Raw genomic sequence first — 14747 nt, 5'->3', positions numbered from 1 at the left:
CCACACATGGCTCCCGTCTCTACGCAGGCCGCGTTGAGAGATCACTTTTTTTTTTTTTGTTCTTTTTTTCTTTTTTTTTTTGAAGTGCGCTTTTACAGAAAAAGCCGTTTTACCAAAACTGAAACCCTCGTGTGTGCCGCCGGGCCGCCTGAGTTTCTGCCCGTCGACTCACGCCGCCGCTCTCCGCTCGCCGCTCTGCTGCAGGTGGGCTGCAGCAAGGTGTACACCAGCACCTCCGACGTCATGACCCACGAGAACTTCCACAAGAAGAACGCGCAGCTGATCAACGACGGCTTCCAGAGGTTCCGCGCCACCGAGGACTGCGGCACGGTGGGCTGCCAGTTCTACGGCCAGAAGACCACGCACTTCCACTGCAGGTGACCAGCGCCGTCCGGCCCGCGAGCGTGCAAAAAGCCACGAGCAGGGATCGCATCCGGCTTTTGTTGCGTCTCTGTATTTTTAGGACGTCTGGGGTTTCACACGTCTTTGGTAATAAAGTCGACGAAACAAAAACACTGAGGGGCAAACAGTGCGTTTCTGGCGAAGCGCTCATTCCGAGAAGCGACTAGCGAGCGCGTCATCGGTGTAAGTTTATCCTTGCAGCTGCGCAATAGAGGGCAAACCTTGCAACATAAGGCAAAATGTGTAGACGCCAATGCATTTGTGATTACGATTCTGCTGCTTATTGCTTGCCAGGGTGAATAGAGGTTAAATTAAAAAAAAGTAAACAATAACCTGTTGACCCTCACGGTCTGATTCAAGCTCCACCCCATTAAACGTGCAGAGAGCAAACCGTCCGTGAGCTCCTCGCCGCGGCTCTCCATAATGACTCCCAACAGCACCAGCCGTCCCAGCTGACCGCGAGCTTCCCTCGTCATTCCCGTCTCCTTCGCAGGCGTCCCGGCTGCACCTTCACCTTCAAGAACAAGTGTGACATCGAGAAGCACAAGAGCTACCACATCAAGGACGACGCCTATGCCAAGGATGGCTTCAAGAAGTTCTACAAGTACGAGGAGTGCAAGTACGAGGGCTGCGTCTACAGCAAGGCCACCAACCACTTCCACTGCATCCGCTCGGGCTGCGGCTTCACCTTCACCTCCACCAGCCAGATGACCTCGCACAAGCGCAAGCACGAGCGCCGCCACATCCGCTCCTCGGGCGTGCTGGGCCTCTCCTCCGCCTTCCTGCCGCCCAAGGACGAGCCGGAGGAGTCCAGCAACGACGACCTGGTGGACTTCTCCACCATGAGCAGCAAGAACTCCAGCCTGAGCGCCTCGCCCACCGCCCAGCAGTCGGCCGGCGTGGCCGGGCCGCCGCACCTGCTGGCCACGCCCACCACCGCCGTCTCCATCTGCTCCTCCTCGTCTTCGTCCTGCTCCTCCGCCACCACCACGCCGGGCCTGGGCAAGGCGCCGGCCGCGCTGTCCGCCTCCAGCCAGCGCATGTCCAGCCTGCTGTCCCAGGCGCTGCCCAGCAACATGCCGGTGGCCCTGGCTCTGTCCAACAGCGCCCTGGCCGGCACCAACCCCTTCTTCCCGCTCATGTCCAGGATGCCGCTGCAGCCGCCCCAGGCTGCCACCGCTGCCGCCGCCGCCGCCGCCGCCGGCCTGATGGCGGCCGTGTCCTCCGGCGCCCACTCCATGTCCACCGACTCGCTGAGCCAAGGCGGCGGCGGGACGGACAGAGCCACGGCCTCCACCCCGACCTCCTTCACCACCGCCTCCATCATGGAGAAGATCTCGGCCAGCAAAGGCCTGATATCGCCCATGATGGCCCGGCTGGCGGCCGCCGCCCTCAAGCCTTCACACAACCCCGATATAGGTGAGTCACAACCACGGAGGAATAGAAAATAGATGTTTTTGTCTTATTATGAAAAAAATGCCTCCGAGGAGCCAATCATAGAAGTCAAGCCCATCAAAAAGTCCAGCTTTTACATCTTGTAAAGACTTTGACACCTCTTCTGGGCAGGCAGCTCCTTCCACCCACTGAGATTTTGGAAGAATCAACTTTTAAAAAACAGTACAAGTACAGACCCGAAAACAGGTCTAAGGTGGATCTTTAATGTGGGAAAAATATTAACTTTTCAATATTCGGCTGATGACTGAAATGAAACCGAGAACGTTCATTTCCAGTCAAACAAGTCAGTTTGTTTCTCTCAATCGAAAAGAAAAAAATGTCTCGACTCGTTGACAGAAAATTTCCCGGGGAAAAAAACCAAAAAACAACAACAGCCGTGATATGACTTGCAGTGACCCTTTAAGAATGTAAAATACAAGCCACATCCTTTTCTGCTGTGTGCGTGCGTGCGTGTGTGTGTGTGTGTGTGTGTGTGTGTGTGTGTGTGGAGCAGAGCCATAGAGGAAACAGTGCACTCAGAGGTCACTCCTATCACTATCCCACGGTGAGGAGAGCAGGCAGAGAAAGTGCCGCTTCCAGGGGCTGTGAGGGACCTGCCGCAGGCCGGCTGCTCTGCTCTGGGCTTGTTATTGTGTTGATCGTTTGTCAGATAGCCACAATCCATTTGGAGATAAATGCGCTGACAGGGGAGAGTAGAGCCTGTAAAAGTCTCTTATGATGTTCCGACGAGGGGCTCCCGGGGCTTGTGTCGAACATGTTTCCTCATCATTGCTCTCTTATCTTCGCGTGCGCCCGTTCCAAGCAAATGGAGGTGGAATGAAATTAAGTTCAGAAATTGCAAGAACTAAAAAAAAAAAAAGAAAAAAAAAAAAAAGCCTTTTTTTCCTGCCCTCTGTGCAAACTGATAAAAAAAAACAGAATTCACTCAGCCAGAAATGACTCAATGCACCAGAGCTGAGAAAGACACTTTTTTTTTTTTTTTTTTTTCAACTGATACAAGAAGTCAGACACGGTTGTACGCATCAGCAAGGACGCGCCTTTTTTTTTTTTTTTTTAATTTCCAGAAAGATGTCAATCCTCACGAATAAAAAATATAAAAAACACGCCTGCATCTGTTTAGCGTGAAGCACGATTCACACAAATTTGGGAGGTAATTGCCTCGTCTTTGTTTACCACAGGCCTCCAAACAAAGACTGTGAAAGAAAGAAGGAAAAAATGATGAAGTTAAAGCATTAAATTGATAATGCGGCACCGCTGTGCACAGTCTTGCGATTTGCGTAAAGAAAGGGGGGGGGGGGTGCCTGAGCAGGTGCAGTTCGGATGGCAAGCAGGAGCTGCGAGGAGGGGTGGGGTGGGGGGGTCTCCGGATGTTGGGGATGGGGAACGATTACAATTCCTGCCGGTGTTTCCCCGCAGCTGAGCCCTGGGCCGGGCTGTCAGGCGGAGCTCCACCTCTGGGCCTCCAGCAGGTAGTGGGCCCAGAACACCAGGGGGAGGAGGTGGAGGGAGGGAGGGGGCGCTCTGCAGATGGCACCTTCACCTCCCCTACCCGTCGTCTCACCCGGAGCCTGCACGTCAGGATGACAACCTCCCCCGCCCCCCAGCCCCACCACCACCACCCGTCCTCCCAGGTCTCAATCACGTACTCGGTGGCGGAAAGTTCAGTTCTCAAGCAGGAACGAGGCGCCGCGCTACAGTTTAGCTTCTCATATTTGTATGTGAGAATGTGTGAACAGGACATTTGGGGGCTAAAATCAGGAGGAAGTGGTTTTGTGCTTCTCTGTCGAAAAAAAAAAGGTGTGAGAAAAAGTCACAGTTGCTGTGGCTATTTCTCTCAGTTTTTATTTTATTTTTCTGCGGGGGGATGGGGGGGGTCGAGGGGGGTTGTGAAACTTCATCTGTGTTGTGGTGAAAAGCTTGAGTTTCTGCTTTCAGCATTATTTTATTTATATATTGGTGTTGCGCGCCGTGTCTTTTTCTCTTCTTCTTCTTCTTCTTCTTCTCCTTTTGTTTTTTTTTTCTCAGAGATTCGAGCATCTGAAGGGTTTGCTAATTAGACACACAGTACAAATGATCTTCCGCGAGCATCCCGTATCTTATCCCCCCTCCCCCTCCACCCCCCCACCTCCCCACCCAGTAATTACATGGTGATGCATTATTCCTGGATAATTTCCAGAAAAGAAGAAGAAGAAGCCGCTTTGAGTCCGACTCGTCTGCCGGGGAAAATGTGTTTGTGACGCGAGGGGCTCGAGCGCCGTAATCCAGCTCTCGACAGCCGAGCGCTCTAATCTGCACTCGATGTGTCGCGGAGGAGAGAGGGACGAGCGCGTCTGATGATGTAACGCGCTGTCGTTTGGCGGCGATCGTGATTTAATTGGCTACGACAGGCCCTTGTCCGTCTGGTCGCCGCAATGCTGGTGGGTTTTTTTTGGTTTTGGTTTTTTGGTGTGTGGGGGGGGGGGGGTGAGGGGGGCTCGGAACCGACCCACCCACCGACCGACCTCAACCTCAACGCAGAAGCGGCTCGGCTGCTGCTTTTCCTTCGGCCCCGCCTCGAGCCCCTGCGACCTCGGCCATTGTCAAACAAAAGTGACAGTGACAATCCCCCCCCCACCCCCTCCGTCTCCTGCCTTTCAGCTGACGGGGCCAAGGACTGTCTTTTCCACTCCTATCCGCACTGATGTGTCTCTGGGTCATCTTGTGGCAAGGGGGGGGGGGGCTCAGCTCAGTTTTACCCCCTTTACTGCTCTGGTGTTTGTTTTTTTTTCCTCCCCAGCGAGGAAAAGAAAAACCCCACACAGCGTCACCTCCTCACCAGCCAAGGGCGCACACTTGGCTGCCCATGACCTTGCCTGTCACTATCCCTCAGTGCCCCCACTGCTCCTTAAACAACAGATCCCTCACCCAAACCGATCAGCGCCGCCAGGGGCTCCTCAGTCCAGGGGTCCCCCCCCCCCTCGAGAGTGGCGAGTTTTGTTTTGTTTTTTGTTGAAAAAATGAACTAAATAAAAAATAAAAAGCCTCCTCCGTCCGGCTTTCTCTTCATAGCCTGAGGCCAGATTAATATTTCAGTCCCTCGGGGGCCCCGGGGGTGAGGGGATGGGAGGTCCGGGGGGGGGATTTCACCTTCCTGTCAGCATGCATACACCTACCCCCCCACCACCATCCACCAATCTCCACTTTGTCCGTCTCGCGGCATTCCGCAGAATACCTATCCGATGGAGGGGTCACGCTATTTGAACCAATCTGATTGGCTGTCAGCTCCAATCTGACCGACGTGTGCCCCCCCCCCGCCCCCCCCCCCCTCACCTCCCCCCACCTCCCAAGTTCCTCGTGGGTACGCTGAGTGCCGCCAGTTGTCAGGCCAACGAGGAGCCCAGGAAGGTGGGAAAGAGGGGAGGGGGGGGGGGCTGCTGGGACTAAGGGTGGGGCGGGGGGTGGGTGGCGGTGTGGGTTGGCCAATCTGAGACTGCCACTTTCCCTCAGCATTAGCATCTCGCCTAATGACCAGTTAAGAGGCAGGCGGGCAAATGAGTTGTGACAAGTGCTGGAGAAAAAGGAGCCTTTTCCCCTCATATCTGCCGCCTCTCAATCACTGTTTAAGAGGCTTGACGGCCTGACATCATTCCACAATAATTATCACTCCCAGTATTCTGTTCGGGCCGGGACAGAAGTCAGATTAGATCTCGTCATTGGCTAATAATGCTGACCAACAATAACTTTGTTTTCATCCCTCTCTCGCTCTCTCTCTCTCTCTCTCTCACTCTCCCCCGCCACATCACACTCTTCAGGCAACGGGCAGCAGTCCACAGCCAGCCAGTTCAGTCTGGTTCAAGTGAAGCAGGAGCCGGTGGACCCCACCACTGGTGGAGGCCAGGACCCCACACAGGAGCACAGCCTGGACCTGAGCAAGAAAGACCACAGGTACTGGGCAGCCTGAAGGCCTCAAGTTTTCACAAAGTTGAACCAAAAAAAAAAAAAATGTTGAGTTGAAAACAGATGATAAAAACAATACCACAATAACAATATCAGACAACCACACGGCACGACATTCATGTCTGGATAAAAGGCGCTGCCGTCGCTACGAGCGCGTTAGCTCGCTAGCGGATTCTCACATTAGCTAGCCTGCTAATCACACCACTTGCGCTGCGTCGATTTTTTTTGCCGCTTTGGAGTGAATAAAACACTTGATTTTAGCCCCGTTTCTCAGTGTGAACACAGTTCACACACACTCCCACCGCTAAATGTTTACAGTGCGGAGGCAAACTGTCCATCTTCATTTGGCAAGAGGCGGATATTTGCTCAAGCTCTCAGCTCCACTTTCCTCTGCCGCTCCGAGGAGCTCTTATTTCTCAGGAAGACAGCGTTTTTCTTCTTCATTACGCCGGCACACCTTGCGTGATAAATAGTAATATTTACTGTTCTCATGCAAATCTTGGCTAAACATTGTTCATTTTCCTTGTTCCAGTAATGAATCAAACGGACACCCCGTACCAGGGAATACATCTCTTTTATCCTCGCTTATGAATAAGGTAAGATCCATCCATCAAGCTCCTTTCATCCCCAGACAAATTAGCGGGACACGGAGGGGCCTGTTTGTTTTTTAATGTTTCACCGCTAATAAGATGAGTTTGTATCATTTAAATTTTCCAGCCATTTTTCATACCGCGTAATTTTCACCGCACCTCTCACAAATTAATATAATGAAGCAGTAGCCGGCTGCCACGCCAGATATATGGAGATGTTTGTTTTTTGATGAGCTGTTTTGAACTCACCGTCCATTTTTTTTGTCCTCCTCCTTTCGACTTTTTTTTCTCCCCCTCCACCTCCCCCCGCCCGCCTGACTGCCGACTGCCGACTGCCTCGCTCCACATTTATTTATAGAGTTTGTAAATTATTTGATTAAAAAGTCGGCGGAGGAAAAAAAAAAAAAAAACAGACGGGAAAGGCGCGGCGTCATTTCTTACCAAGGCCAATGTGTATGAAAATTTAAATGTGTTTTTTTTTTTATTATTATTATTTTGGCGGGGGTGAAGATTAAAAGGGACATTGTCTTCGTCGTAAATCTTATCTGAGTGATACAAATGCGGCCGGTGGTTTCCATCGCGCTGATGGTGCCGTGACGGATCTTTATATTTCTCGCCCGCAACACCTCCCCACACCCCCCCACACCCCCCAACTCCCCCCAGCGCTCCTTGCCAGCGCGCCTCTTCCAGTTAACCTCCACCAGAGCTCAGAGATTCTCTCCTCCAAGCCGGCAGTGCCCGAGGAGCTCGTTGTCCGACTGTTTGCTAGCTGTGATGTTGGTGTGTGTGTGTGTGTGTGTGTGTGTGTGTGTGTGTGTGTGGAGGGGGGAGGTGTGTTGATTGCAGGCCTCGGCGTCACATAAAAGGGTTAATAGTTGGTCCCAGAGGACGCCTGGCAAACACTCTTGGCCCGCACTCAAGCAAAAGCCTGGATGTTTGTAAATCTGGCTGTGCTTTTTTGCCTCGCCAAAAAACATTTGCGCGCATGTTTGTGTGTGTGTGTGTGTGTGTGTGTGTGTGTGTGTGTGCGCTTTCCCATTATGTGAACACGCTCAGCTAACCATGCGGCTGGCTCTCTCTCTCGCCCTCTCTCTGCCTCCACCAAGATGTCGCAGGTGAACCCTTCCCTGTTTGGCACCATGAACCTGAAGCCGGAGCTGGAAGCGGGCCAGGCTGCCAACTCGGCCGAGGCATTGCAGTACCTAAACCGAGTCCTGAAGAGGCCCGTGCCAGAGAAACACACCGAGATCTGGAGGACGTACCTCCGCAGGTAGGAAGCAGGAGGAGGGGGAGGAGGAGGAGGAGGAGGAGGGCAGGAAGTCTTCGACTCCACTCTCGGTTTTCGCTGTGGCGGTTAAGAGTCATCAGAGGCTCAGTAACGGCGCTGTAAACAGAGCCGCCGTAAATAAAGTGCAACTGAGACGAGTGGAAAGCCCCGCTGGTCAGTGAAGAATACAGTCTTACTGGAAGCCGCCGGGACTTTTCAGGCCGGCGTCGTTTCTCGGCGGCTGGCTTGCGTCGCTGACCTGCGCGTCGGCTCACCGTCTGTCACCGTCTGTCCCAAAGGTTCGACACCAACGACTTCTGCGAGGCCCATTGTGACTTCCTGCAGAAGGTGCACTTCCACTGCCTGGTGGAGGACTGCGGCGCCCGCTTCAGCACCGTGGACGGGGCCATAAAACACGCCAAGTGAGTGAAATACACCCGTCTACAGCCACGCTTTAGGCTTTTTGGCCTTTTATCCGAAACTGGTGGAGTCTCAACTGGTGGAGTCCCAGCAGTTTGTTCCGTTATCATGAAGTCGCAACCCAAGTTTATTCCCCAAAAATAAAAGCACGAGCCCACTTTCTATCATGCCCAGTGAATAGGTTATTAAACATTCTTGAAGTAAATTGTGTGTCCTTTAAAATAAATACCCAAAATTTTCTCTTTTAATACATATATATTATAAATATATTTCAAACTAATTAAAAACAGCTTTGCGACTCACCACTTGAGAAACACTGCTCTCAGTTTTCCTCCGATTGTGCAAAGCACTTTGAGACACTTTTGGGTGTGATTCAGCACTGTACAAAGAAAAGTTGATTGATTGATGGATGGATTGATCCGTCCATCAACATAAAAAAAAAAAAAACAACTCATCCTCCGCCTGCCGTCCCCCAGCTTCCACCTCAGAGCCACCCTGAAAGTCAAGTCGGAGGCTCAGTTCGGCGAGACCAAAGACTCGGGCGACGGGGCCCCGCTGCAGCCGGCCGCACCCGTCTCCGTGGCCAACAACCCGGCCATGGACCTGGCCCACCTGCCCTCCACCGGCGGCTACAGCTCGCCGCCGCCCTCGCTGCTGGCCTGGAAGCAGCTGACGGGCAGCATCCCTCAGATGCCGGCCTCCATGCCCAACCTGCCTGCCAACTCTCCGCTGGCCACCACCTCCCTGGAGAACGCCAAGCCCCAGGTCAAGCCGGGCTTCCTGCAGTTCCAGGAAAAGTACGGCAGTCTCGTCCGTCCGTCCGTCCGTCCGTCCCTCCTCTTCCCGTCTCGGTTTGTCCGATTTTCTCATTCTTTTTCCTTTCCCCCACTCGTCCGCAGCGACCCCTGCCTGGCCACCGACTGCAAGTACTCCAACAAGTTCCACTTCCACTGCCTGTTCGGCAACTGCAAGTACGTGTGCAAGACGTCCGGCAAGGCCGAGTCCCACTGCTTGGACCACATCAACCCCAACAACAACCTGGTCAACATCCGCGACCAGTTCTCCTACTACTCCCAGCAGTGTCTCTGCCCCAACCAGGTGAGCCGGCAGTGGTGTATCACCCCTCCCCGGGGGGGTGAGGGGGGGTGAGTTCTGAGCGTGCACTGTGCTATCTATTAGAGCGCCGTTTGAGGTTATTTGACTCAAGGCTTTCACAAGCCGCCGCCTTCCGTCTCCGCCTCCCGAAAAAAAGAAGGCGACGGCTGGCGGCTGGCGGAGGAGTCGCCCCGGTAATGCCTGTTTATATGTCAATGATGTCATTTTGACTGCCGCGTTCTCCTCTCAGAAAAGGCCAATTTAGCTGATATTGCCCAATAAATCATTGTCACTCGCACCGTAAACAAGCCTGTCTGGAATAGGGCAAAAATCAGGGGAATGCTTCGCAAATGAAACCTAAATGGCAACCAACCCCCAACCCCCATCCCCCCCACCCCCCCACCCCACCTCACCTCACCCGCTCTTCATGAGCCCGTATTTAGGGAGAGGCAAAAAAGAAAAAAAGGTTTAAATGAATTCATTAATGTGTCGGAAATCACACCCGTGCCCCCCCAACCCATCCCACCCCCTCGCAAAAAGCCCCTCCCCTCTCCCTCTCCCCCGCCCCCGCCTCCTGCTGCACTGAGCAGATCTTATTTGGCCCGGCGGTCCTCGGGGACGGGAGCCTCGCTAGCAGATGGCCGCGTGCACTGCAGACACGTTGGGGGCGGAGGAGGGGAAGCCTGGCGGAGGGCAGAGAAGTTGGGAATTAAAAAAAAGAATGAACTCCACCTGATGTTTCTGCCTCTGCATTGAACCACTGATCTTACACTTCTTCTTCTCTTCCCCCTCCCCAGCACTGCGAGTTCAGGATGCGGGGCCACTACCACTGCCTGCGGCCCGGCTGCTGCTTCGTCACCAACATCACCACCAAGCTGCCGTGGCACGTCAAGAAGCACGAGAAGGCCGAGCGCCGCGCCGCCAACGGCTTCAAGTACTTCACCAAGAGGGAGGAGTGCGGCCGGCTGGGTGAGTAGCTCACCCGCACCAACCACCACCACCACCACCACCCTACCTCCACCCCCCACCCCCGCCGCCGCCATCCTCTCCGGCTGGCCGTCTGAACACGTTTCGACAATATTTAAGCGCACATACATGCGGATTAAAGAAGTCAAATAGAGGACGCAGATTGATTTTTCATTAAGGATCTGCTGCGTGTTGACAGAGGCAGAGCGGGCGCCGCCGCCGCCGCCGTGGGCAAACACAATGTCACGTCGCGTCGAGGCTGTTTAAGAGGCATGAAACCGGGGCGGCCTCGTCCGTCAGAAGCTGTTTTTTTTTTTTTTTTCCATTGTTGTTGTTGTTGTTCCTATTTTTTCTTTTCTCCCGCCGCTCGTTTTGCATATTCACAACGGCGCCTCCTCCTGTCCCGGAGGAGCTTCGCTGGCCGCCGCCGCCGCCGCCACGGCTACCCGAGCAATAACGTGGAAAGGGGTGTGGGGGGGAGGGGAGGGGGCAATCACGTCCAGGTTGTTTCCTTCTTCCCTTTTTCGCCCCTGTCAGAAATGAGCAATTAGGTTTGTGTTTGTTAATTATCCGGCTTGTCTGGTTCAGCCTGTTTGTGTTCCAGGAGCCGCTGCGCCTGGCCGTCACCGCCGCCGTCGCGCAGGGATGAATTAAAAGTGATCTGCTTTTTTCTTTCCACCGCCGCCGCCTTTCTGTTTTTGGCTTTTCTTCTTCTTTTTTCTTTTTTTTTTTTTTGTTTTTCGTTTTGTTTTTTCCAGGTGGTTACACAAGCTTTTCAAAACGCTGTGTGGGGGGGGTGGGGGGGGGGGAGGAACAAAGCAAACAAACCAAAAAAAAAAAAAAAAACGCAGGCCCTAAACAGCTGTTTTTTGTCCTCAGCCCCGCGCCTGCCAGCCGCATTGTTTGTGCTGGAGGAGAGAAAACAGAAAAAGGATTACCATCGCTCGCATTCCCGTCATAAAGAATTGATGGCTTGCCAGTATCCATGGCAGCGACGTTAAACTGAGCAGCGCTGATGATGTTACCTGGTTCCTGTCTCACAAAAGGCCCCTGCGCGTCACAGCGGCAGCCATGGGGGGGCCTGGTTGCTGTTATTTGCTCAACTTTGCGCGTTGAAAAACGTTTGTGTGTGCAACAAGACAGAAAAAAAAAAAAAAAAGCTGTCGGGTGACACGGACGTGTTGTTGCTCTTAAGCCGGGTGCTATGGTTACTGACATGCTAGCACCTGCCCTTGCGTGTTACTCTTTCAATTATTTCCTGCACTGCTTTTATATAATGGTATTTGATTAACAAGGCACAAAACAGAGCATTCATTTAATTTGAAATCATAAAGCAATTAGACGCAGGCCGGGTTAAAAAAAAAAAAAAAAAGAAAAAACGGAGGGGGAAAGTGCGGAAGAATATACAGTGACAGTGGCGACGTTTGTCGGAGAACAAAAGGGAAATAAAGTGGCGACGGATACACTTTGAAAAATGAATGTAATATGGTAATAATGGCGCCTGTGCTTTGGTTTGCACATTATTGGCCCAGCAGAAAATGAGAATTTATTCATGTAAATTCCTAATTGAATAAAGCATGTCAGTGTAATAAAAGAGCTCCACAGGTCTGGTGCACGGAAGCCTTGACTCGCTCAGTGTGACACTGGACTGATCTAATATTCCTCCTACATGTACATACAGAAGCACTTTGAAACCCGATCCCTCTTTTGTCGCGTCATCGGATTTATGAAAAAAAGAAAGAAAAAAAAAAAAAAAGGTCCACGCGGCCAAAAATAAGCACCATGATCTAATTCAGTTTGCTGCTCTGTCGTCTCTCGGCCAGTCGGAGGTTGAAAGAAAGAAAGAAAGAAAGAGTTTGCGACTGGTGGCTAACTACCGTCTGCGTTTTTTTTCCTCTGGCAGGCTGCAAGTACAACCAAGTCAACAGCCACTTCCACTGCATCCGCGAGGCCTGCCAGTTCTCCTTCCTGCTCAAGCACCAGATGACCTCGCACGCACGCAAGCACATGAGGAGGATGCTGGGAAAGAACTTTGACCGCGTCCCGTCACAGGTAGGGGGCGCTGCAGAAAAAATGCGTACGAAAAAACGCGGCGCTCACCTCGGGTGAACCGAGGAGGGAGCCGCCGAGTTCACCTGAGACAAGCGGCTCCACGCCCCTGCAACTGACACACTGTCTCTGAAGCGTCCTTGTAATTACTGCTGTTGCTTATTAAACATCGGTTACGCAAAAAAAAAACCAAATGCGACAAATACGACTGCGCGTTACGTTTTGCGCTTAAAGTTTAAATGTTAAAGGAGCAAAATGTGCCGAGAAAATAATAGTGAAATAATATATATTTGTGAAAGGGAGGTTGTTTTTCTTAACAAACAGAAAATCCCACCAATTCAATACACAATATATATAGTAAAAAAAAAAAACACACAATATTTTGAGCGGTTGGAGACCAATAAGTTGCCTTTCATCACGAAATGAACCTGCTGACTCGTGACATTTCTCAGCATACACCGCAGCAGCACAACTTGGTTCACATACATTTAAACATGTGGATTTTCTCGTTGTGGTTCTTCTGCTTTTCACTCTCGCGCCGTCACACAACGCCGCAAATTCTCGGGTTTCATTTCCTCACAACGTTTTTTAATGCCTCCAGAAGTCTCGTCCGCGTTCCAAAGGGCCCAGACACCTGCCAGTCAGTCGCTTCCCGGCGCCGCCTACCTGTTTTACAGAGTTTGTGTCCCCGCAGGTGATGCCTCTGGGCCAGAGGGTGGACGCCACCGGTATGATGTCCAGCCCGCTGGCCAGCCAGGCTGCCATCACCTCCAGCTTCTCCTCCAGCGCCATGGACGAGACCGACGACTACATGGACTACATGGGGGGCGGCAGCAGCCCGCTGGGCCTCTCCTCCGAGTCGTCCAACCCGGACCGGAGCTGCACCAGCACACCTGTGGGCATCGACGACTCCCCAGCAGGTGAGAGTCGTGTTACAAAGAAATAATTCATTAGAAAAAAGAAGAAAAAAAAAGACACAAAAGGCCAGACAAGTCAAGAGGTTTCATCAATCAGCTTCTATTTGTACAGCGCTAAATCACAACCAAAGGCATCTCAGAGTGCTTTGTACAGTCAGAGAGAAAAACCTACTGGGCCTCCAGAGCCAGCAAGGTGCGACAGTGGGCAGGAAAAACTCCCCTGTGGGAAGAAACCCAGAGCAGATCCGGACTCCACAGGGCCTGGTCCTATGACCAGTTAGCGAATGTCATGTGTGTCACGCTCATGTGTGAGGGAAGAAGTTGAAGTCAAATGTTATGCATCGTTATACTGGGAGGGTGGGGCGTGGCTGCAGGGAAAGTGGGTGTGGCTACGGAAAAACAGGTGTGGATATGGAAAGTGGGTGTGGCTACGAGAGAAGTACTGTGGGTGTGGCTCCAGGGAAAGTGGGTGTGGCTACGGGGAAAGTGGGTGTGGCTGCAGGGAAAGAGAGGAATTGAAACAGAACCCCGCCTCCTCTCCCCCCACTGAGACAGCTGCTGATTAAACAGGCGCTCCACTGCTCTGTTTCTCCGCCTCTGAATCTGAAGCCTTGCCTGTGACTTCCACACTTCTTCATGCAGTTTGATCCACGACTCTCATCGTCGTTGTTTTGCCTGGTGTTTGGGTTACTTGTCTTGAATGCGCCTCATTTTTGTATCATTCTCTTATCTTTTATCTTTCCCCTTTTTACCTTCCCATCCCTCTGTGTGTGCGTGACCCTTGATGTCGTGTGTGTGTGTGTGTGTGTGTGTGTGTGTGTGTGTGTGTGTGTGTGTGTGTGTTTCCCCCCCCTCTGGTCCTGTCCTTGGCCCTCTCGGTCGACCTGCCTCTCCAGGACAAGGCTGCCACGCCACCACTTCTGCTCCTACCACCCCTGCTGACACTTGCGCTATCCACAACGCACCTCTTCCTCCCTCCTCCTCCTCCTGCTCCTCCCCTCCCGCCCCCGCTTTCCCGGCCCCCTCCGGCGCCGCCCAGCCCGGCCTCCCGTCCCAGGGCCCGTCCCTCTCCTCCGCCCTCCTCCGCCCCCCCCTGCCCTCACTCCCATACCTCCTCTCTCCATCCTGTCTGTCATACTCTCTGCTCAGCGCCTCTCTGGGAGCCACTCGGAGTGTTGTCATGCCAACCAACACACCAGCTTTCAGCCCCATCATTGCCACTCCGTCTCCGGTTAAAAATGACGTCCCTATAGTTCAGGATGCTGCAGGTACCTATCGCCCGGCGCATTAACCAAGCACTGCAGCTGTCGCTTGACTTCCTGTTGCAGAGTTTGACTGTGTGATTCACCTTTTCTCCGCAGAGTTGTGTGTGGAAAGATGATGAAGATGATTTTTTTTTTAACGTGCAACATTGTGTAGAACTAATGCGCATGCTTATCGAGTGTGACCGGGACAACTGTAGTGATGCAACTTTAAAGGGAGAGTTCCCAAAATTTCAGAAAAGAGAAAATTTGAAATTTCGCCTATTTGTTGAGACAAAACAGTTCTGAAAAGAAATGACCAATAGAATGAAAATCCATAGAGGCCAAGATATGTGAAAAATGAACTGGAGTGAACAAACCCAACTGCTGCCCTTCTTGCACGTGAGAG

At 52.5% G+C, this 14747-nt stretch overlaps 1 protein-coding gene across 6 annotated transcripts in view; it reads left to right on the top strand.

The window, feature by feature from the left end:
• casz1 (castor zinc finger 1) overlaps positions 1-14747 on the top strand; it is a 175142-nt gene that overhangs the window by 156770 nt on the left and 3625 nt on the right. For 5 of the 6 annotated variants that reach the window (XM_076041835.1, XM_076041834.1, XM_076041831.1 and 2 more), the window contains 12 exons: positions 205-377; positions 896-1821; positions 5649-5781; positions 6326-6389; positions 7490-7653; positions 7950-8072; positions 8547-8867; positions 8970-9168; positions 9963-10134; positions 12035-12183; positions 12875-13100; positions 13994-14365. In XM_076041835.1, the coding sequence (XP_075897950.1) occupies positions 205-377; positions 896-1821; positions 5649-5781; positions 6326-6389; positions 7490-7653; positions 7950-8072; positions 8547-8867; positions 8970-9168; positions 9963-10134; positions 12035-12183; positions 12875-13100; positions 13994-14365 (3022 nt within the window). The remainder of the gene's footprint in view (positions 1-204; positions 378-895; positions 1822-5648; positions 5782-6325; positions 6390-7489; positions 7654-7949; positions 8073-8546; positions 8868-8969; positions 9169-9962; positions 10135-12034; positions 12184-12874; positions 13101-13993; positions 14366-14747) is intronic. The other variant, XM_076041836.1, reaches the window with a different exon arrangement.

Source organism: Nelusetta ayraudi, unplaced genomic scaffold (genome assembly GCF_046127955.1).
Source record: "Nelusetta ayraudi isolate G7.1 ecotype Tasmania unplaced genomic scaffold, CSIRO-AGI_Nayr_v1 ptg000070l, whole genome shotgun sequence".
In the NCBI taxonomy this organism is placed as follows: Eukaryota; Metazoa; Chordata; class Actinopteri; order Tetraodontiformes; family Monacanthidae; genus Nelusetta; species Nelusetta ayraudi.
Note: the sequence above shows the minus strand (reverse complement) of the source record. Positions and strands in the feature narration are given on the sequence as shown.